General features: G+C 29.9%; 1 protein-coding gene across 2 annotated transcripts; it reads right to left on the bottom strand.

Annotated features, from left to right (window-relative positions):
- Positions 1-3653: 3653 nt before the first annotated feature.
- On the bottom strand, positions 3654-25619 carry LOC143068109 (cilium assembly protein DZIP1L-like). Of its 2 annotated transcripts, none has more exons than XM_076241896.1 (23): positions 25370-25619; positions 23653-23901; positions 23224-23295; positions 22325-22390; positions 20649-20786; positions 19858-20061; positions 18986-19069; positions 18407-18622; positions 17871-17978; positions 16397-16492; positions 15321-15395; positions 14824-14899; positions 14204-14279; positions 11993-12131; positions 11457-11534; positions 10858-10957; positions 10048-10309; positions 8657-8881; positions 7777-7909; positions 7374-7463; positions 6840-6916; positions 6241-6326; positions 3654-5799 (listed from the first exon to the last, which is right to left on the bottom strand). In XM_076241896.1, the coding sequence occupies exons 2-23, from the start codon at positions 23893-23895 to the stop codon at positions 5693-5695; spliced, it is 2751 nt and encodes a 916-aa protein (XP_076098011.1). In that variant the 5' UTR covers positions 23896-23901; positions 25370-25619; the 3' UTR covers positions 3654-5692. The 2 variants fall into 2 exon arrangements, with proteins under 2 accessions (XP_076098011.1, XP_076098012.1); XM_076241897.1 differs by lacking the exon at positions 25370-25619 and adding an exon at positions 24856-25002.
- Positions 25620-25689: the final 70 nt, after the last annotated feature.

Below are 25689 nucleotides of genomic sequence, written 5' to 3'. Positions count from 1 at the left end.
TAATACTCCAATAAGTAGTTTGTATGTATTTAATATACTGGAAAAGATATTTTGAAAATTTTACTTAGCCATGGTATTTTGACCCCCCCTGTTGTATATTGAACCCCCTACTATAGACCTTCAATTTCAAAAATTGAAGCTATTCTAACTCCTTAACATAGTTATATTACTCCAATAAGTAGTTTGTATGTATTAAATAAACTGGAAAAGATATTTTGAAAATTTTACTTAGCCATGGTATTTTGACCCCCCTGCGGTATATTGAACCCCCTACTAAAGACCTTGAATTTCAAAAATTCAAGCTATTCTAAATCCTTAACATAGTTATATTACTCCAATAAGTAGTTTGTATGTATTTAATATACTGGAAAAGATATTTGAAAATTTTACTTAGCCATGGTATTTTGACCCCCCTGCGGTATATTGAACCCCCTACTATAGACCTTGAATTTCAAAAATTCAAGCTATTCTAAATCCTTAACAAAGTTATTATAATACTCCAATAAGTAGTTTGTATGTATTTAATATACTGGAAAAGATATTTTGAAAATTTTACTTAGCCATGGTATTTTGACCCCCCTGCGGTATATTGAACCCCCTACTATAGACCTTGAATTTCAAAAATTCAAGCTATTCTAACTCCTTAACATAGTTGTAATACTCCAATAAGTAGTTTGTATGTATTTAATATTCTGGAAAAGATATTTTGAAAATTTTACTTAGCCATGGTATTTTGACCCCCCTGCGGTATATTGAACCCCCTACTATAGCCCTTGAATTTCAAAAATTCAAGCTATTCTAACTCCTTAACATAGTTGTAATACTCCAATAAGTAGTTTGTATGTATTTAATATTCTGGAAAAGATATTTTGAAAATTTTACGTAGCCATGATATTTTGACCCCCCTGCGGTATATTAAACCCCCTACTATAGACCTTGAATTTCAAAAATTCAAGCTATTCTTACTCCTTAACATAGTTATATTACTCCAATAAGTAGTTTGTATGTATTTAATATACTGGAAAAGATATTTGTAAAATTTTACTTAGCCATGGTATTTTGACCCCCCTGCGGTATATTGAACCCCCTACTATAGACCTTGAATTTCAAAAATTCAAGCTATTCTAACTCCTTAACATAGTTATAATACTCCAATTAGTGGTTTGTATGTGTTAAAAATGCTGGAAAAAATATTTTGAAAATTTTGCTTAGCCATGGTATTTTGACCCCCCTGCGGTATATTGAACCCCCTACTTAAAACCACAAATTTAAAAAAATGATAGCCAATAAATTGTAAATTAGATTATCTGCAATACTATTTATCAAAAACAGGGGGGTTCAATATACCGCAGGGGGGTTCAAAATACCATATGTGAAAAATGACCCCGGGGTCAAAATACCATGCGGTATAATGACCCCGGGGTCATTTTACCGCATGGTATTTTGACCCCGGGTTCACTTTTTAGGGGGTTCAAAATACCATATGACACCGGGATACTATGCAACTCCTTCTCTTCAAATTCTTTAAAAATCGGTTAAATACGAAAATGAAGAATCTATTATATTTCCACGAATCTTTTGGCTAATTTTAGGGACTATCATTAAATTTTCATATAGAGTTGCATTTTGTTTTCTTCTTTCTATTTAACAAACCAATCAAATAGAAAAACTTTCTTTTCTGAAGTGACACGCTTAATAAAAGCAACAGTTAATTAGTTATAAATCGAATACTAGTGGACAAAATTGCATCGGGTTTTTTGGAGGCATTTTTAATCAATTAATTCGACCTTATAGGTAAGAATTATTTGTTATGTGTCTAGTACCTCTTTGAGATAAACAGTGGGTTGAACCTGCTTTATGGCTTGCCAAACCTCACGCTTATATGGTAATGTAAAAAAATAACGCTAAAATGGCAACATTACATGACAGGACTGTTGTTTGTTTTTTTGTTCTTTGCATCTTTGATCATACCGTTGTCTAGTTTTATTCAATGGTCTTTGAAAGCAAACAGTATTGTGAATGGACTTTTTGCACTAAAAGGACATAACGCTCTTGGTTGAATTTTCCTAAAATCCATGAACGACTTTCATTTACCCTGCAAAATCTTAAATAAACTGTCTTTGATGATATTGGTCTAAAAGTATTTGAAATAACAGGTCAGACGATACCTGCTATACAGACATGCAAACTTAACAGTAATTCCATTCACCAATATAGTTGACATAATGCTTATAGTACTTGAAAAATGTCCACAAACATTGACCAATGAACCATATAAATGAGGTCAAGATCAGATAAAACCTGCCAGGCTCAATTACAACCCTTATCAATACATACAACGCATATAGTTGACCTACTACTTAAAGTGTCAGAGAAATTGAATTAACAATGTAACTTTAACATTGGTTAAGGATGTAAGTGATGTTTAGGTCAGATGAAACCTGCCAGACTCACATGTGCTCCTTACAATCATTCCATACACAACATATTGCTGATCTTCTGCTTTAAGGATATGAGATAGGGGTCTAACTTTCTGGATCTTATCATAGATTTTTATTTATTTATTGCACCTCCTAGTTCAAACTAGTATACAAGTATCCCAATTTGTACTGCAGCATATACATTTAGTAGAAAACTATACTATAGGTGGTTCGTTAGTTAATTCATATTGCAACATTTAAAAATAATTGTACAGCCTACTTTTGTCTGTGTTTGCAATACTAAATGGGAAATAATTACATGATATACCATAGTAACTTTGTTTTACCGAATTAGACTATTTACCGGATTTGTTATCACATAAACAACACGACGGGTGCCACATGTGGAGCAGGATCTGCTTACCTTTCCGGAGCACCTGAGATCACCCCTAGTTTTTGGTGGGGTTCGTGTTGTTTATTCGTCAGTTTTCTATGTTGTGTCATGTGTACTATTGTTTGTCTGTTTGTCTTTTTCATTTTTAGCCATGGTGTTGTCAGTTTATTTTAGAATTAAGAGTTTGACTGTCCCTTTGGTATCTTTCATCCACCTTTGTTTTAATTGTTATTTGTTTGAGTTATTAGTATTCACCAAAACAATTTCATGTGAACTTTAAATAGCTTCCTTTTGATTATTCTAAATACTTAAGAGTTTCAATTGTAGAGGGCAGGCATTGAGATTTTTTTCACTGTTACACTTAACAATGAGTCAATGGAAATGTATAATCTTAATATTTATACTGAGATTAATATGTAAAAAAGTGAGTTTTTTTAGCACTAATGATTTCAATCATCTGTTTAATCTTATAAAGTTATGTTCAACTTGACAATTAAGTCTACTTCCGCAGAGAACTTATAACTATATGTAGTAAACCCCAGAATCTGATGTATTTGCCCTTTTTGTAACATAATTGTAAAACACAATAGATTGGAATATTCAAGATAAGGGCAACATGTATGCAATGTCTGACTAAAATGAAATTGTATTTCAACTAGCATTGACTTTTGTAAAGCAGCACAAGATAGAAACATTTTCTTATTGAATTTTCGACTTACAATGAACCAAGAGAAACAAGGTCATATATATATATATATATATCAATACAAAAAAAACAGTGTTAAGGGATGGCAAATATACACATGTATATCAAAGAGAGAACGAATTTTAAAGCAATCATCATTAAATAATTTATTATAAATATGTTGTATTTACAATTCACTGTACAGTAATAATATAAATATTTCAATATTTCACATTAAATACACATAAAATATAGTAATTCATGCATAAATAAGTGAGAATGAAAACAAATCTAAGATATCTACAAACCTCAATCAAACTTTAATTTGAATAAAGTAAATGCAAATATATAGAATATAAAGTAGATCTAGCCTTTGATGTACAATTGAATTTGCTATCATAGATTAATCTAAAAGAACAAATTCTTATTTTTGGTTTCTTTCCAACTGCACTTTTTACTTTGCTTCAACTTACAATTTTGAAAATCATATCCCAAAACCTCGAAATAATCATCTTAATATGTAAAATCTATCGCACTGCACATAAGTTTTCCAGTAAGACTTATATGTACTGTGGTGGCCGTTTGGCAACATAAATCATAAATTTCATAGGTATAATTACTTTTATGGCTCATATGAAAATCTTGACATATACTCAAATAGACTTCAAGTAATGGTTCTTTATTTTTGATGTTTGAACAAAAAAGAATTTTCTGTCAAAGAATTCAGTTAACAAATTGTGTTTAATAAATTTTCATATAATTTCAAAGAAGGGAGGATAAAATGTGATTAGTTCCAAAGAAAAATAACATCCTGATAGTTCTCTATGTTAAGATTTGTCAATTCTTGGTAGCTTTGCAGTTCACAAGATTAAAAACCAATAATGAAGAACATGTACATGTATCAAGTAAATTATAAAGTTTAAAATTTCTGTGGGAATAATCAAGTTGAATCTCTATTCAATTCAATGTCTAATATTCTATCTTGTAATTAACATTCATAGATCATAACGTTTTGAAACAAGCAAAAAATGTTTCAAAAATCTCTTTTAAAAATACATTTCTGGACGATTTATATATGTAAGGCAATAATAAACAGTTAACTGCTTAAAACATGGATGGACTAATATTATCACAGATATTACATGCAATCTCTTTTATTTACAAATATACAATAAAAACAAATGTAAAATATCAAATATGTATATCTATTTGTTAAGTATTTGTTGCCGCTAGGTATATTATTATAAATCTACAACCTTACCTAAATAGCACATTCTACTCAGAAAATCATGTAGCACACATGAATCAACTTGCAACAATATTGGACGGTTTCCCTACATCTGACACATTTTCTTATATATAAAGCATTTAATTTCATAATTGAGTTTGAAATATGTCTCAGTGTACTGTTTTCAAGAAAAACAAAGCTATCAATTTCTTTTTGATGGTGAAATATTCAGAGTTGATTTTTCTCACAGGAATAAACAGTACAAAACTGTACTAGAAGCTAATTGCTGTGTATGATAAAGATATCTGAACTTACAATTGCAAAAAGGTGATGACAACAGAATCAAATCATATCTAAATATTACAATAAAATTCTAACGTTTACAACTAATATCACATTTAATGAGTGTTAAATCAACTAATACCAAATATGTAAGTACGGTAATCACAATTATTTGTAAGTTTAAAAAATATCATCAGGTGAAAATCTTGGGAGTCTGATATGATATGCTACATAAAAATGCTAATAACTTTTGGACGGAACATTAACAAAGTGATTTTAAAAGTATATCAAATAGTACTTCTTTATATATCAATGCTGGGAACATTTGATAAAATAGACATTTAATTCAACGTAATATCTTATTTGTGTTAATCCATTTTATTTACAATATTCTTGAATAATTCACTAAGGCTTATCAAGTTATTTTGATATGAATTCTGCAAAATTAATGCATGATACCACATTATCACAAAATCTATCTCATAATGTCTTTATATGGTTCGACTTCTTTCAGCATTATCAGACCTCTTAAAAATCTCCCGAAAAAATAATGTTACTATACTTCAGATTAGACATTAAGAAAATTTCCATACTAAAACTTGTTATAAATTCAAGTTTGCAAACCAATAAGAATTTTTCTTTCTAAATTAAAAAACAAAAATAAATCTGCATTTTGATATCAACTATATATTTTCTATATCCCTCATGAGTTCTTCATCCGAGCTGACGTCTGTTACGCTGACAAATGATGTTCTTTCTTTACTTCCTGCTGCTGGAACAGTACTGCCACCTGGAAGATAAACAAGTATACAATTTTGATAAAGAAAATGTTTACATTCTTCATTCAAGGCTAAATAGCCATAGATTATAATTTTAACTAAAAACCTAAAATTCCATATAACACTCTTTACACAGAGATTTGTCTTGGCTGTTTTGCAATAAAATTAAAAGCAGTATTGATAATTTTGTTCTTCCTTTTAACAGCATTCATATCAGCTGGGGAGTAGTGGATCTCTAAAATTGTGAACAATCAGAACTAACTACAGGACAAGTTCCCCACATTTGATAGAACACACAAAATGTGTATCTACATTAAAAATGACATCAAATGTGATGGCACAGACAGTTAACCAGTGGTATAATTAGATATAAATTTGAAAATGAACACTCGCATTACTTTTAATTTTCTCATAAAAAAAATTCCCAATATTCTTTAATATATAACTGGTACCTTTCGATGATGATCCCCATACACTGGTGCCATAGGTATTAGATGTATCAGTTGCATGACTACCTCTTACAGATGATGCTGGCTTCCTGTAAAACATAACAACTTTGTATAAACATTTAAATCACAGATATTCAATATGTCAAAAATAAATACATACGTTTTAAGGGGGTCATGTTTGGCTTGGCCCATGTTACCAATTATGTTTTATCTAGCAACAGATTTTGTATATCTATATCTCTTTAATAATTAAAAAAGTCCTCATACAGAATTAAAGAAAATAGCTACAAAGTTATTGTTCACTGAAAAACTTGAATTTTAACAAATTAAAATTTCATATGTGTCCCCTCCCCCTATTATTTTTGGTTGAGAAATAAAGATATTTGTGAAAGAGGTGGTGGCGATGTATATTTTTTCACCTTCATTTATAAAATCAAAAATATGTCGCTAATGATGCAATTGGAGAAAATCTTTTTTCACTGAAACCATTGGTTATTTTAAAAAAAAAATCATAATCTCACTGCTGTTTATTATGTTCTTATTTTACATGACACCATTACTAGATAGTGAAACAACTCCTTTGTACAAGATAATTAACTTACTTCACTGGTTGTTGTTTCTTTTGGGGCGATTCATCTTCAACTGGAGATACATCCCAGTCACTATCAGAAAAATCATCCTGAATTAAAGAGAAACATATTTAATTATAGATATCTCTCTACAACTTATATTGATAAATGACAAATCTCCTGTAGTAAAGAATTCTACACATTGTACTCAACAACCAAACCTTGTTGTTTGTCATAGATTTTCTTTTATTAAAAACGCTACAATCCGTGAAAAAGTAAATGAAAGGTTATTGATTATTGTTTTGTTTTCACTGTGAGTTTTTTTTTTTTTTATCACATATGGATTATGTTTCCTGGTTAATTGTTGTTATACCTCAATTTCTGACACTTTCTAGTTCTGTTATTTTTTTTATCTTTCTGTTTTTTGCCTACAGTTAGGGATCTTCAGCTTTCTTCACCATTAATATATTATTACAAAAGCTTAAAATTTTTGTATAAATACTTTCATCTCAGATTTTTCCTCTCCAAAGATTGAATACAAAGATAGGATAGACTATAAAAACGTACCAAAACATCTGGTTGTTTAGAAGATTTAGATGGACTACCTAATCCCATGATGTCAACAGCACCGGCTCTCTTCTGTCCATCTTTTCTTCCCTGCAATGTAAAGTGAATAATTTAAGTTCCAATGACTCTAAGTAACCTCATAGTGTTCAACATTTCAGTTACATGGATTGATACTTCTTATTGCTATAACACAATAATTCTTCATAGATTACAAATATATTTACCTTTAATTTAACATTTCCCCTTTTTGTTTGTAACAGAGACTTAAAAATTACTTTCTTTTATATTATTGAATAATGTACCTTTCTCAAATAATGTTCACTATTTTGTTAAATATTCCAAATTCATTTTCTCTCAGATATTCTTTCATATGCAATGACATAATCAGCTGTGACATACTTACAGCCAACTGGTGCTCAATAGTTCTTGATAATTCTGCAACCTTTTGACCTTGAGCAGGTGATGTCGACATTCCATAACTTTGTTGTTGATGAGTTCTTCTCACAGGTGCAGTACTTGCTTTTGGACCTAGTTCACTAAAAATTTCAAAGCATACATTCAATTTGTGTACATTATCAAATTATGATATATACTTTTCCCCTATTCCAAGACTAAGAGTACCGAATACGAATACTTTATTTCTCATAAAACTACAATTACCTAGTTATAGAGAACATACATAAATATAACTATAAGGTACAATTATGCAAAAAAACTTACAAAAGAAAAACAAAATTACCCTCTTCATGATATTGTCAAGATAAAGTACAGCAATAACTTAACAGGTAATTTCATCATGGTTTTGAGAACATTTTGTTTCTATATTTCGTGTGCTTGTACAACTTTTACCCATACAACAATATTAAGTCCTTCAATATAATTTTCAATGATGACTGCTACAAAATCAATTAGGCATAATTGTACCTTATAGTTATATTTATGTATGTTCTCTATAACTAGGTAATTGTAGTTTTATGAGAAATAGAGTATTCGTATTCGGTACTCTTAGTCTTGGAATAGGGGAAAAGTATATATATATATATATATATATATATATCTTGATTTTTTGTTTTGTTATGATGCTGTCTTGGTAACGAATACTGTTTCTCTCCATTAATTCATGTGTTGCCAGAAATGACTTAAGTCTCCCAACCAAGACTTATAACTTGAAAACTACACCTGCATGTATACTTGACAATGGCATTAAACATGTTTCAATATTCTTTACCTCTTATCTGAATGACTATACATTGTAACCCATGACTTTAGGTATATTGTTTTACCTCACATCTTCTGAGTCATCCCAGTCATCATCACCATCATTTGCCAGTGGTTTAGACATAATGACTTGTGACCTTGGTGCTGCCACAGGTTGTGTATGTTGCTGTGGTTGGCGGGCAGGACTAGATGGCACATGTCGTACTTGCTGGAATGCCGGCTGGTTCTCACTCTCATCATCATCATCATCATCTGATTCCCACTGTGTACTGGTCCAGTCAATACTAGAACTAAAGAGGCAATTGTATTATAATTTCTATATTTTTCAATGTCAAAATATTGTAGCACATGGGTGTAAAATGAATCTGGCAGGCCATTAACAAATCTCAGGTCAGTTCACAAATTTATGAGTCACAAACTGATTCTATTAACTTTGACCACTGACCTTAAAGTCAATAGGTGTCTCTCACTATGCATAATTTATATCAAAATTAGGTTTGTCAATATATTTTGGCACACAGAGAGGGTTTTCATCATATCATGAGCTCAAATATGCTTCAATGTGCAACTGATACAAAAGACAGGTTAATAACTCTTTGCATTGGCAAAAAATTTCTTCATTTTTTTCATGCTTAACTTAAGTAGTAGAATTCTACTAGGTATTCAGAGTCAAACTTAATGAGAAGACTAATTTGAAGCAAATTCTGTAAACCAACATATTTTCGCGAGCGATTTAATTACGCGACTTTTACGAGTAGAAACATTATGCGAATTCAAATCGTAGCAAATATGTATAAATTGGACCCATCCTTTATCAACTACAATAAGTAAAATAAGAAAATCATGAAATTTAATCACCGCCAAGTTGACTAGGAAGAGCTAAATGCGAAAATAATTATCTGTGAAAATAAGTTGGTTTACAGCACTATGTAACATAAGAATTCATATGGCTACATAAATGCAGCTAAAAATATTTAAGTTTGAAAAACATAAATATCTATTCACTTTGATGGGTTTTGATTACCTTTTTAAGTTTATAATATGTCAAGACACTTGATGGGTTTTGACTACCTATTATAGTTTATAATATGTCAAGACACTTGATGGGTTTTGACTACCTATTATAGTTTATAATATGTCAAGACACTTGATGGGTTTTGACTACCTATTATAGTTTATAATATGTCAAGACACTTGATGGGTTTTGACTACCTATTATAGTTTATAATATGTCAAGACACTTGATGGGTTTTGACTACCTATTAAAGTTTATAATATGTCAAGACACTTGATGGGTTTTGATTACCTTTTTAAGTTTATAATATGTCAAGACACTTGATGGCTTTTGACTACCTTTTAAAGTTTATAATATGTCAAGACACAATTGTGCAACCAGTTTATTTATATTACAACTTTTTAAAGGAAGAATGATGAAAAGATTTGGCAAAGTATTTACCCTGACTGTCCAGTTCTCTGTGGACTAGCCATTCTAGGTGCTGGCTTAGGCAGTTGTTGACTGGGGACTGGTTGAGGTGTACGTTGCTGACTAGATATTGGTTGTCTCTGTGGTGAAGTACCAGGCCCTGTAGGTCTCTGTGGTGAGGTTCCAGGTGTTCTAGCTGGAGATGCCAGAAACATTGAAGCTGTACCACCAGATGGCTGAGATCGAGGTAATGAAGCACTAGGGTTAGGTCTAGGTGGCATATGGCTTCTTGGAGCTGTGATATAAATGCATTATTCATATATAAATATATGATGGAATATAAGACTAATTGTAGATAAGGGTTGAATTTAAGAGAAATGTCAATGAAATTAAGAAAAAAACATAGATTTAACATATTCTTATTGATAACAGGACATATAAAACATGATTATAGTATTAAACAAAGACATATTCGGAAACAAGATTGTCCTTAAATTAATTCATCACCCTTTTAATTAGTGAATACAACGTTTGTACCTATTATGTCTATTAAGCATAGGGATGGCTCAGTTTTTAGCTGAGACTTATAATGTGCAATCAAAATACTTGTATGCCACACATCTTCTAGAAGTGGTGAGTAATCATATCAAACTTCATTACTGAACTCTAGTGGATTTAAAGTGAAACAATTGTTACTGATAAATGCACAGACAAGCCGATTACTACAGGTCATCTGTTGATTATTAGACAGGCCCCCCCCCCCCAATCAAGTCATTAATAAAAAAAATTAAACTATCTTGGAGCCAACTCAAATTGTTTAAATGAATATGATATATAACTAACCTGGTGGAGGAGATCTCTTCATTTGCTTCAGTTTTTCTCTGGCTTGTTCTTCTGCTGCAGCATCATACTGTCTACGAAAGTCAGAGAACACTGGGTATTTCTACAAAATAATCCAGTCAGAGGTAAATCAATTAATGTTTTCCTTTTACTGTAACTGATTAATAATATCAAAATATCTATGTTTTATTTCAAGTTAAGCTTTTCCATGCCCCCTTTGCAGCGATTTAATTTTAAAATTTTTACATTTATTTGATGTAGATAAAGACAGGTCCGAGTTTTATATAACCGCAACAATTTATATTTACATTATTTTTGTACTCAAGAAAATCACAAAAAATTAAATCGCAGGTGAAAATAAGTTGGTTTCCTGTATTCTTAGCTTTTATATATGTTCAGCTTAGAGAGTAGAGTATGTGTTTTAACTGCTTTTATAAGAAAAGGAAACACTTTAAATCCAGGTATCCAAAGCTACAGAACATACACAATAATCTAAAGAAGTAAATAAGATTTGGTATGGACCAAAGTTTGTTCCAGTGCTATATTGTACTTAAAGGTTTATATTAACTATAGTTATTGTTGGTCACTGTATTCAAAATTACCTGTTGAGTTGTTTGTCTTCTTCCTCTAAGTATTTGCAGTTTATTCCTCAAGATATCCACTGGTAATCCTCTTGTTTCCTGAAGAAAAAAAATTGTCATAAAAACTAAGGATAAGAGAAAAGGAATTTCTTGATAAGAAAGTTGACAATGAACTAGTTATTATTCTGAAAGGAATAAGTATATCAGTTCAAATAAATTTAAGTTTCTTTTAAACAAGCAATTTGGTAGATAGTACTTGGAATATTCATTAAACTATTTTTTTTTACTTTTTCTTTTCTTTTCTCTAGAGAATGCTCATCAAAAACTTAAAACATTACTAAATAGTAAACGGATAATTTTCATTAATCAGTTGTGAAGAAATTCAATGCTTCTAGTTTCTAGTTTACACTGCACAATGTTTAACCTTTTAATCAATAATTTTTGCTTTCATATGTTTGGTTGGAATTTTTTTAATGAGACTACAAAACTCTTGAGAACAGACTTTACGGTGATATCAGGCATGCTAGTGAACTAACTAAATCAGAAATCAAACTTACAGGAGGAACACCTATTTTCTCCAGCTGTTCTTGTAACAGTTGTTCCAGTTCATCCCTCATTATCTTCAACGTTGGGTTCTTTCTTAGTTCTTCTAAGAACTGTTGTGTCTTAAGAGTGATCTCTCCACTTCTGTAAGTTCTGTTAAACAATATAATCCATAGTGAATTATTATTAATTAACAAAAACAATAACATTTTAGATATTATGATATAATTTTAAAGTTAATGAGGATGGGACATTATAGTACATAGCTCTATGTTATTGTACAATCACATTTCAGTTTTTTTATGACATAAAACTGAATACATTTCCATCTCAGGTTGTATTCCTCTAATTTCAACTGTTTGGAAATATACGCTTTATTGCAGTCTGTTTAAATGTGTGTATAAAAGTTTTACAAATTATTGACTGCAACCTAAATATCAAAATACCAGTTCTGATATAAAAAAAAAACCAACTATGTATCTAAGTATATATATAATAAATATAAAGCAAGTTTACAGTTTAATATGGTTTAAAAGAAAATTCAAACTTCATAAAATTTGAACATTTCTGATGCAACAGAAAGGGAACCGAAATAAACCTAAAATATTGTAATATATATTCAAATATATATATAATTCAATAGTTTGGCATAATATCTCAGCTGACATCAAACAAACATAATTTTACTGCTCATAATACAATATTAAAATGTGTAATAGTAATCGAAAAGAGAAGAAAAAAGCATTATAGTCTATTCGAACTCAAAAATGCATATCAATACATTGTCAAATATCCAACTGTGCAAAATCATAACTATTATTATTGCAGTTGATGTGCTAAAATCAACAATAATCGAACTTCTTGTATATATATATCTGCAAATATCATATTCACAGCAAACTTAAATATATTGTGTATTGTATATATATATGATATGAATATGTAAATGGAGTATATAGGGTAAATGAAACAAATATATTGAATGCAGTACATGATCACATGATATACTCTCACAGCCATACAAAGTAAACATTATTTTTTTAAGTTTAAGTCTTTTTTTCCTAGCGATTCAATTCAAAAATTGCTATAATAAATGCACACAATAATTTCTGAATTTACAGTATACAAATTGATGAATAGTATTTCCAAAGATTAAAAAAAATCCAGAACATTTGATTTCAATAACCTAATGTATTGAATTGAGAGTTCAGAAAACATGTTATGATATGCAATGGAGTTTCAGTCACATATGATATGCTTTTGGTCACATGATATAATTGATGTGGTATTAAATATGAAAATAGTCAAAACAATGGAGTTGGGGAAGATAATTTTCTATACTTAAAACTTATTTTAAAATACTAAAGTTTGTCTTGATGATTTATTCAAATATGATATATTTAAAAAAAAAAAAAAAATGGCTAAACAATTGATGACTTTCTGGTTACAAGCCCAAATCCAGGATGGATGGTTGGTCATACAAAGACCAAATAAAAGTTTTTTTTATCATTGATTCCAAACATTTGTGGCAACAGTTTAACAGACATAAAATCTAGACGGTGGGTCTTGTAACTAGCATAAATACATATTTGTTTAGGCCATTTTTATTTTTTTGAGCTTTGTTACTGACACTACATTTAAGTGCTCTAAAGTTTGTAGTTAATATGCATTTTTGTACATTGCTGTTTATCATCTTTGAAACAAAAAGTAAATGCCCCTTTAATCTAAATAGCTTAATAAATATTCCTTAAATATTTATATAAATATCACAGTGATAGTATGATAAATATGAATGAATATGAATATGTTCAATAAAATGACTATGACAAATGAGATTGCAGTGCAACATACTGCTTGCAAATGAATTTTCCCCAACATCCTAGGTTACCTTGATCTAGTTATTATATTAAATATTCGACTTCCTTGGAAACTTTCAGCAGTCGTTTCTGACAGGGAACCTGAACCCGAAGTTTCAGATTCATCCTGAGATGAATCAGACATAGGCTCAACTGTCTGTACAATTGTTTCTCTGAAAACACATTCCTTGGTAATTTGTAAAAGTACTTGGTTGAAAATTAGAAATAAAGAATTATTTTGGAATACTGGTTTTATGATGCATAAGGACTAGTTGCTTGACAATTTTTTAATAGGCATGAATATTTTTTAAAAATGAAGAAATACTTAAAAATTAAACATTGTGATTTTAATGTAAATAACCAACTTACCCCATGGTACTAATCATAGATTGTCTCCCTGTACCATAACTTCCTGTCCCTGTTCCAGAATTAAGTGTACCAAGTTCTAAATATTCAAATATACAAATGTATTATTTATTTCAAGTGAATTCAACCTACAACTAATTTTGGTTAAGGGAAAACTTGACTTTAAAAATGTTATCCATTTCACTGTTCTGAACTATGTCAAGTAATTCCATTGTACTGTGTCAATTGCTTTTCTACCTATATAAAATTCTGATTCTAGTAATTTCCAATGACCAATTTGACCATGATTATTTGAAAAATGTTCTTGTTGGGGTAAAACTAAATCTATAATTGTAACAGATTTCATATCTGAAAGCAATATTAGTGATAATTAAATGTTTTTATAGATTGCTTCCAAATTGTAGTATCTGGTGTTCTGAAAAATTCCGCCCTAAATTTTGAGCATCACAATACAAAATATTTACTGTCACCTTTCAAAAGTATCTGGTTTGAAAAATTTCATTAAATCAACTGGCCTTAAAATTGAAATTAGTCTGGATAAAGTCCTAGTACAAGATATGTGTGTATAGCTGTTCGGATGTGGAAATGTACAATTAGTAAGATGTAAAGGGAGATAATCCTACCTGTTTCTTCATCTTCATCATCACTAGGTTCCATATGCATCTGTGTCACTTTAGTTGAGGCTCCCATTGTGGCTTGCTTTATAGTAATAAAAAAGTTAAGTATGAATGTGATATTATTTTGATAATAATTAATTTATGTTATAATGTGATATATACATGTACAAAAATTAGCAAAAATTAAAACAACATGATAGCAGTCAATATCTCTAAAGACAAAGAAAATTGAAGAGACAACTGTTAGACTTCTGAAGATCAAAATGGAAAAATGACAGAACAATTGTGTATAGCTGTTTATATGTTCTGTTTTTATGCAAGTTCTTTCAAACCCATATAAGAAGGAATGATTTTGGTTTTAAATCCCAATCCATGTATCATACTTCATGTGTTCAGGGTTGATATACAACAAAAGAAATTAAGGATAATATTTTCACTGTCAACCCATTCTTAAACAAAGCAGAGAAATAGTTTTCAAACATTATTATAATTCCTTTAAATACCTCTGCTGCTATCATTTCCTCTATAGTTTCAGCTTCTGCACTGTGTCTTAATTTGATTTCTATTTCCCTTGAACTCTGAAATAATACAAGGTGTTCTGAATAAAGTTTCTTGATTCAAATGTTAGAAAATTATATTTGCTCAAAGTGTTACTATTTTAGAAAATCTGTGTTTAACCTATAATCATACATGTATTAACAAATAACTAGAGGCTCTGAAGAGCCGGTGTCGCTCACTTTGATCTATGTGCATATTAAACATACATTATAGACAAGAATAGAATCCATGACAAGATTGTCTTTTGGACTTATTTGTAGATCTTACTTTGCTGTATATTATTGCTGTTAACAGCTTGTCTGTATCAATAATAATATTGAAGATAACCCAAAACTGCAAAATTTTCTTAAGATTACCAATTCAGGAGCAGCAACCCATTGTTTGGTTGCCTGATTAGTCTGACAATTTCAGAGCAGATAGATCCTGACCTAGTGAACAATTTCACTTGTGTCAGATTTCTCTAAATGCTTTGGTTTCAGAGATATAAGCCAAACACTGCATTTTACCCCTATTTAATATTTTTAGTCATATTGACCATTTTGGTTGGTTGGCAAGGTCATCAGACATAATTTTTAGACTAGATACCCCAATGATGATTATGGCCAAGATAGGTTAAATTTTGCCCAGTAGTTTCAGAGGAGAAGATTTTTGAAAAAGTTAACGAAACCGGACGGTGGACGCCGTCGCCGAAACGCCAAGTGATAAGAAAAGCTCACTTGGCCCATTGGGCCAGATGAGCTAAAAATGAAGTTACACAACAATACTTTAAAAGTTCTTATCAACATTTTAATACATTAGCATAAACCTTCAAAACATAGATAAGATCGTGTGCTTGTCTGAAGACATTTTTGTTCTGACCTCATATAAAAATCCAGAAACAACAAAGTTCATTTGTGAAGAAAAAATTTGATTCATTTGTTTATGATAAACATACAAATTTTAAGAAACAGTATGATTTTTCTTCTATTTGTAAGTACAATTACAATCTATACACAGATCATGAGACAAAAAGCACACTTACTCTAAGTAAAGCTTCATTTTCTTCATGTTGTCTCTTGTTGAGAGGTGCTTTACTGACAGCAAGAGCATGGGTAGTTTTCTGTAGAGCATCATTTAACTAAAATGTAAAACAGATACAAAATAACTCAAAGCAAAATATTCTTTTAAAGACAAAAATGGTTCAGATACAAATACTGTACTACACAAAATTACAATTATCACTTAATTTAATTTATATCAAAACATTGTTCAAACAGATCAAACTCAAATAAATAGTTCTCTATATTATTTTACAAATATCAGACTGTAAGAGTACAAGGTGTTTTTTGTGTTTTTTTTTCTCTCAATGTTATGTTTTTTTGAGTAAGTGTATAGATAAAAATATAGCTTGCAAAGAAATTTTAATGAAAGTAGCAGATAAAAAATAGCAATGAACAATTTGAAAAATAAATAAAGTATTTGTAGCATTTAAAGTAAAATATAATGTATTTGTAGGTTTTAAAGAACAATCCATAGAAAATAATACATGGCAAAATCCGTATCGCATGCTGTATCACCATGAGAAACCAATATCAGTCCGGAGGGCCGAAGGCCCCGAGGGCTGATATTGGTCGAATGGTGATACAGAATGCGATACAGATTTTGCCATGTATTATTCTGTTTATCATAATATTTTAATAGAATCAGATTCATGGGATATCCATTTTTTTAAATCGTCTGAAATTATAAGCTAGAAAAGAACATTATGATTTTCTTGTATTTTTCCCCGACTTAAGTTTTTTTTTTAGACTTCCTTATTTGCTTAATATCCACATTGTAATGTCCAATATAACCTTATAACATTCTCAATATACGTTTAAAACCATGTATATGTATTAAATGCATCCACTAACGATACTGTCCTATAATTTCAACTAAAATTAATATTTATCAAAGATGTAGACATGTTTAAAGTTTTACTGTTTACTTGACGATTATATTATTCATGATCATTTTAATTTTAATTTTCTGACGAGGTGAACAAACAGCAAGAAAAATATTCCTTGAAAAGTTTGCGAACTATTTCTAACAATATTAAAATAAAATTTGCGTTTGTGTTTAATCCATCAGGTAATGAAAACAGACTTCACGAAAATTAGAACTTCAGATATTTCTACATCTTATTGTTTCTATAAAAGTCGCTACTGGGAAATATTTTTTGGAAAAATATCGATTTTAGTTGAAATGATAGGACATTTGTTTGAGTGGGAACACTTTTTTTTCCTATGCAAGGATTGCAAATATAGCAACTGGACGTCATAGGTCAAACGTTGACGTCATTCGAATTATGACGTAACGCCAGGTATGCAATACGGGTTTTACCATGCAATACAGGGTAGGTGATACAGACTGGAAAAACAAACCTTTATTAGATATACAAAATAGCTGTATTTTGTACTAAATATATGATATAAAATAACTATAAAGTGTTTGTAGCTTTTAAAGGAAATCATTACCTTTCTAAGATCATCAGCATGTTGTCGATTTAGTTCTTGAATGGTCTTCTGGTAATTTTTTTCTTTTTTACCAAACTTCCTATGCACTTTCCCTTCCATAACCTGAATCTAATAATTATTTCACAGAATAAACAAATTATAAATCTATTATTTTAGCAATTTACTGTCAATTTCCAAGTCTCGGTATTGTTAATTGCTCCAATAGAGAATTCAAACATCATCCAAATAATATAAAACAAAGTCCCACATTGTATAAATGAGGTGCGAAAGGAAAGGAGTTGCAGATAATCAAACTAATATAAGCAGAAATTAAATGTCCATGTTTTAACATTGAAAATCTCAATCCGAGATAAAAAAAAAAAAAAAAAAAAATACAGGAGCAAAACTTCATTTCTTGAAGAGGAATTTTTGAAATTTTGGGTGAACATAAATAATGATGAATTGTGATGTAGAATAAAGAAGAAGTCTCCAACAGTTTGATGATGTCCAGCTGTACAATTATTTAAGAGATACAAATTGCAAATGAATTGTATTACCTTGTCTTGTAACTGTTCTTTCAACATAGCAAGTTGTTCTCTTTGATCTCTTAAGTTTTCCTTTTCAATATCATTGTCGTCAGTAAGGTCCCCTAGAAATGATCGATTGGTCTGTCTGTGGTCAAACTGATCTTTGGCAAGTTCTGCAGCATGAAGTCTTTCATTCAGTTCCCGTATTTCGGTCATAAACTGGTCTTTCATTCTTTCTAACTGTTCCTGAAATGTGATAAATGAAAACATTCAAATTTTATCCAATAATTATTCATATGCAAAACTGATTGTACTATCATATTTATAATTATAAAAAAGATTTAACTTGTTTTGATATTAAACTTTCAGCAGATAAATATGCTAGTCACATGAATCATTCATGTTAATAATCAAATGACTGAAAAGTATTTACAGACATCAACTCAAATTTTTTTAAATATGACCCATTATAAACGTAATGACATAAAAACAGCACACCATTGATATATCTACCATATAAAAAAAGCATTGAAATTCCATAATTCCAGAGTTATTACTGTGTATACCTCCTTATAGGGAGAGCTATAATATATTGTAATTCTAAATTACCTTGTGTTCCTCAGTTCGGTTAAGGTCTGTAGTGATGACATTCCTTGTTAAAGAAGTTTCAGACTTCCTAATAACCTCTGACTTCTAAAAAAAAAAAAGAATGACACTTATGTTTCTTCTGCAATCTAAAAAGCAATCATTATGCTCTTGACCAATAAAAATCCTTGATTTTTGCCAGAAGCTGTTAATGATTTATCAAAAATAACTCAAAACAACAAAACATTTAATTTATGTCTAAATATCATGATGATCAAATAACTCATTCAAATGTAAGTCTTTAAATCACTGTACAACTTCTGCTTAAATATGTGTTTAAAAGTGATAATTCAATTATGTGAATTGTGAAAATTAGATAACTTTGCAATATTTTTAAAAGATTTAAGAAAATTTGATGAAAAATATTATGATCCTTGGGGTTTCGGCCATAAATCTTTGGAGTACTATTATGATAGACTCAGAAATCAACCAATCAAAATATTGGATTTGGCATCAGAAGCACAAATTTTGTATTCTGAGTTATGAGTAAACTTTAATGACTTTGCATTTTTCCAATTTATAACAACTACTTAAAGTGGGCCTATTTACCATATGCATTTGAAATCAGAATATTATCCAGATATGCAGCAAAAGAATCCTTTCATTTAGAAAATAGTATTTTGAAAAACATAAATAAGCAACTGAATCTATATTTTACTTTTCTATATCAATCCAAGATTACCTTAGACTATGAATAAAATCTTTTATTTGGAGGGATAAAGATACAGTTTGAATACTAAGCCATATGTTGGTTTGAATAAATCATATTTTTTTATTGGAAATAGGAAAGCCCTAACTACTGTTATATTATTTCAGGTAAACAATAATCAACTAACAGACATGTGTTCTTGTTGTAGTTGTGCCTCTGTAGCCTCTAATCTCTGTTGGAGATCCCTCAAACCAGGTGATTCTGCCATGATCTGTCGGTCATTAGGGGTAACAGCTGCAGATGCTGCTTTCCCAGAATACTCCCCATGACGTCTCATTATATGAGACTGTAAAAATGTGCTATTCAAGAAAGCTTTGGAGCAATATTGACACTGTAAACAAAACAAAACATTTATTAAAGTTTTTAAAAAGATGATACTAGCATGTTTGTTACTGGTATCATAGCATAATCAACAGTGGCTTCTATAACTCAATAAAAGAATATTTTTTTAAATAGAAGTTCGTAAGCCTTGCATGATTTATTCAAACATTGTTTTGACAATAATATTTGAAATTTATTTCCCTTTTTGTAAAAACAGTTTTCTCTTGCATTCAAAATACATATACAAGTTTGAATATTAATTAGATGACATTTAATTTGAGGATCTAACTATCAGACATATTCTAAACAAATTTTCTTATATATCTCAATCCAGTTCTAGAAATTTCGATTTATAATTAGAAAAGAAATGTTTATCTTATCATTAGGTGAAAAAAAAATATGCAAATTGATCACACTGCATTTTTATTCTTCCCTCAGTTGGAAAGTCTTTTAAATTGCAAACAGAAAATCTTGTTTTTATAGTTTAAGAATACATTTATTTGTCTGCATAAAACAACATTTCAATAAAACCTGAAAAAGAACAATGAACACAGAATTGACATAACAACTTTTGGGATTATTTCAGACAATGCATACCTTGTTATAACTTCCAGATCCAGCATGTATTAAATGTTGCTGAGCTATCAATAATTTCTTCCTTTTATGACTTTCTTTCTTTACATCAGCAAGTTCTTTCTTCTGCTTTTCTAGTTCTTCTTTGGTTTTGGAACTTTCCTGTAAAGAATGCAAGAGATGTAATGGGAGCTATTACTCACTAATGATACCCTATACAATGTATAGTATACATGTATTTTGTAAAAAGGAAGTTACTGAGTGATGGATGTAAAACACATCAAACTGTTAAGTATGCTCACATAAACATGATGAAGCTTGGTACCAATTTTAAGAAGTTCTGATTGGTAGTTTCTCAGAAAATGCAACAAAAATTTCATCTGACAGACATACCGAAACATTGACAGATAGACTGAGGTAAATTAGAATATCTCTCTAGAGCTTTCATCTGACAGACATACAGAAACATTGACAGATAGACTGAGGTAAATTAGAATATCTCTCTAGAGCTTTCATCTGATAGACATACAGAAACATTGACAGATAGACTGAGGTAAATTAGAATATCTCTCTAGAGCCTAGAGACTGAGGTAAATTAGAATATCTCACTAGAGCCTAGAGACTGAGGTAAATTAGAATATCTCTTTAGAGCTTTCAAAATTTTACTTGGTATCTTCCATCTTTTGTTTTGGTGAGTTTCTCAATTCAACCATGTTGTGTATTGGTTAGACAAACAGTAGATAGATTAATCAGATATTTAGATGGATATTTTATGTAAGGACATGAATTTGTTTTTATCTAGATAGTTTATGCTGGTATCTAATTCTGCAGTAGAATTCAATGAAAACTGAAACAAGAATGTGTCCAAAGTACACAGATGCCCCACTTACACTTTCATTTTCCATGTTCAATGGACCATGAAATTGGGTAAAAAATATAATTTTGCATTAAAATTAAAAAAAATCATATCATAGGGAAGATGTGTACTAAGTTTCAAGTTGATTGGACTTCAACTTCATCAAAAACAACCTTGACCAAAAACTTTACCCTGAAACTCCCACTTTCATTTTCTATGTTCAGTGGACTGTGAAATTGGGGTCAAAAGTCTAATTTGGCTTTAAAATTAGAAAGATCATATCATAAGCTACAAGTGTACAAAGTTTCAAGTTGATTAGACTTCAGCTTCATCAAAAACTACCTTGACCAAAAACGTTAACCTGAAGCGGGACAGACGGATGCACAGAAGGACGCACAGACCAGGAAACATAATGCCCCTTTACTATCGTAGGTGGGGCATAAACAGAATACCCATCATTTAAAATTCAAAATGTTACATTTCTTATTGCATTTAGATATATGAATCAAGTTGTGCTCAAATATAATAAAGTGAATTGAGAATTTAAGTAATATGTGCTTGTTTTCGAGTTGCTTATTTAAATCATGTTGGCTGTGAATCAAACATATTACTGTAGACTCATTTATTTTTGTGGGTATCAAATTTCATAGATTAAGTGAAACTTGTACACTTTTGTGGAAATTTAATTTTGTGGTTCTGCTAAAGTCAGCCTACAAATCTATGGAAAGTTGTAATTCTTTGAACATTTGGATTTGTGGTTTCCATGTAACCTTGAAATCCACAAAAATTGGTATCCTACGAAAAATAATGAATCCACAGTATTGGACAACTATATCTAAAATACCTCTTGAGCAGCTTTGATTTTCTCTTCAGCAGATCCTACGACACCAGTCAAATACTCCTGTGAATGCTGAAATTAAAGTATTTTGTTTAATAATAGTTACATCTGTATACGTATCAAACAATTATTCAATGATAATTCTGCTTTCTGTTATTCATGTTAGAATTTATATGTGAAGTAGCACCTTTAAAAATTGAAACTGGTCGTTACGAAAGATTAGATTTAGATAAAAGATTATGTTTTAATTGTGATGATATAGAAGATGAAAAACATGTATTGTTAACATGTCCATTATATGAAGATTTAAGGCAGTCCTTATTTATTGATATAATTCAACAAAATGATATGTTTTTAACTTTGTCAGATGATGAAAAATTTATATTTTTTTCAAAAATGAAAATGTTTGTAGTTCTGAATTCTGTTATCAAAACCTGCCATAATATTTTTTTGCAACGAAATAGTATTATATACTGTTAAAAATCAGTTATTTTTATTATGTACATGTATTAGGTTTTATCCTTAAATGTGCATGGTGATATTGCACTTTTATGTTTTGTGTAAATAACAAAACTGTTTTAATTCTGTTGTTTTATAATTGTATATAACAGTCTCTCATAGTTCTTTTAAGAATGGCACATGCATTCTTAATTTTTATATTGTGTACTTGATATTATACTGTGTTTATACTTGTATGTATGTGGTGAGACTTTAATAAACTATTGAATCTGTGAAAAATCTTAGCATGAGATACTTAACGTATTAACCAGTTTTAACATTTTAAATTCATTCTCAAAAATCTTATACACATAACCTTTAGGCAATTTTGGTATGCATTTTTTTTAATTTGATGACAACATTTTACATTTGTACTTTGGACTTGTTGGAAACAACTGCAAACTTACCAGTAAATATTCTATGGTCAACTGTGCTAGTTTGAAGAGCTTTACAAAGTTTGGGTCAATCATCCTCAAATCCTGAATTACAAAATGTATAAACATGTACAAAACGTTAACATATAATTATAAACATTTTAAAAGCAACAGTTATATTTATCAAGTCAGTGGCTTGATTTGGAGATGAATTTTAAACTATGTAAGCTTGAATGTGTTACTAAGTTAATCTATAACTACAATGTACATCAATGAATTTTTTTATGTGCCTTCTTTGAACCATAACAAACAAGAAATACATTATAGTCTAAAGAGCATAAGTCTTTATTGGTTAAACACAGTCTAACCAGTACTTGCTCAAAATTAGTAAGAATTAGCATTCTAGACTAATAAAAAACTTAAACATTGTTAAAGCAATGCATATTATTCAAAATATCTTACCATTTCAGATTCTATATTGCAAAATGTTATGTTTAAAATATTTTCCTGTAGGGCATTAAAATCTAGAGTCCTTGAGATATGATCAAGATCTACAGAGGAAATCTTTCTCCAATCCACTCTTTCATATCTTTTTCTAAATGCAAAGCTTTTCCCATTTCCTTTTGATGTATGATTATTAGGATATCCATTCATATAAGAAACTGAGTGGTCAGGCATAGGAGAATACATCATTTGTGTTGCCATGGTGTCCTAGGATATAAAAAACAAAATTATATCATTAGCTGCTTTTTGAAAATGAAAATATGTTTGTATTACATGTCATCCTATATGATGTGTCTCACAACCATAAATAAACAACAAAAAACTATGCATGTCAATGTAATCCATATGTTGCTGATAACTGCTGTAATAAAAAATAATACAAGTATTTTAACAATTCTGTACATTGTGATTTTAGAAGAAGAAGAAGAAATGTATATATTAGGCTACATACATTGTATATGTTAAAAGTTTGTTATGCGTATTCATAGGCGTATCCAGGACCTCCCTTAAGTGGGAAAAGTGGTTGATTTTTTAATAAGATATCACTGAAGCATGACTTGAGTGGGGCCCCTCTTTATATTGCAATCAGTGCTGGTATTGATAGAAATGCTAGACAAAATGTTTGTGATAGAAGATGTTTCCTTTATTCCCCATTGCAGAAATTATACTAATTTGTGTAAAACATGTTTCATTAGATACATCCACAATGGATGTTATTAAAAAAATTCATTGGTTGTATCTAAAGAAATTATTTATACCAAAATATTATGATTAATACAAAATGGTACATGTATATAACAGTAATCTAAGAAGGGTCTTTTGGCAGTTTTACTTACCTGCAGTGCTTGCAACTAATTTTTTGTTTATTTATTATTTCATAGCATTTAATACTTTCTAGTTAACAAGCATAAAATTCATAATAATATCTTTATTATCTGTATGTCATATGCATTTAAGGTAATAATGTGCATTGGTGTCATAAAACCCTTGGTCCAATAAGGGTCACCATTAGGCTGATTCTAAGACTAATATCGAAAATGCCATGTAATAAAAGATAATTTCCTGTTTTCCTACCAAAAATTTACCAACATTTTATTAAAAGTTCATGCTCAGAACATTTCCATACATCGTCCATGTAAAATTTAAATATAACTATTTTACCTGAATTCCTATCTTCTCTTTTTGTTTTTGACAAGTCAGAAATAATTCTAAATAGAATCACTAAACTCAAAATTGTCTGTACATATTTATTATTGTTGTTTAATATCTACTTCATATTGATTATTGTATATCTTATATCCAACATCCACTGTTCTGCTGATGTATTAAACAAACTAGATTATCTCCCCTGTCCCTGGTTATCAAGCACAAACATATTTTCTGTAGCTAGTTCTTTGTCAAGATATACATAAACAAAACTATATTTTAAATGAAATCATTCAAAAACTTGTGTTTCCATTGCAATGCCTTGACAAATGTTCACATTCGTGCATTTTATACTTTTCAACAACCGTACCAACATGTTTGAACATGAAACCCGCGGGAGATAAAAACAGTCTTTGCAAAAATCTTATTTTGGACGTAAAGAAATGATACCAATTATGTCAACAAGATACAGATTAATGAGAAAAAAAAGTTCTTAATTTATTACATGCATATTTTTTCTCTAACATACCTGTCCCAAAATCGATCTTCAATTTGTTCACCTGTCTTATCAATCAGGTAGTTTTAACCGTGTCCCTTGATCATAGACTTACAGGGTGAATCATAGTATTTGCTGATAAAAATTTCGACTGTTTCAGTTGTTTTTGGCAACCCCGTACTGATATTATTATTTGAGAAGCATTAAAAAGGTAAGGTTGACAAATGTCAACAAAAATAAAATTGAAAGTCAACCATGTTGGAATTCGTCTCGCAACTATAAACGTGATTTGAATACAACTATAAATATTTTTGTTTATTTACTAATTCATAGCATTTACGACTTTCTAGTTA

This window comes from Mytilus galloprovincialis, chromosome 3 (genome assembly GCF_965363235.1).
Source record: "Mytilus galloprovincialis chromosome 3, xbMytGall1.hap1.1, whole genome shotgun sequence".
Taxonomy (NCBI): domain Eukaryota; kingdom Metazoa; phylum Mollusca; class Bivalvia; order Mytilida; family Mytilidae; genus Mytilus; species Mytilus galloprovincialis.
The sequence above is the reverse complement of the archived record's forward strand: the minus strand, read 5'-3'. Positions and strand labels throughout refer to the sequence as shown.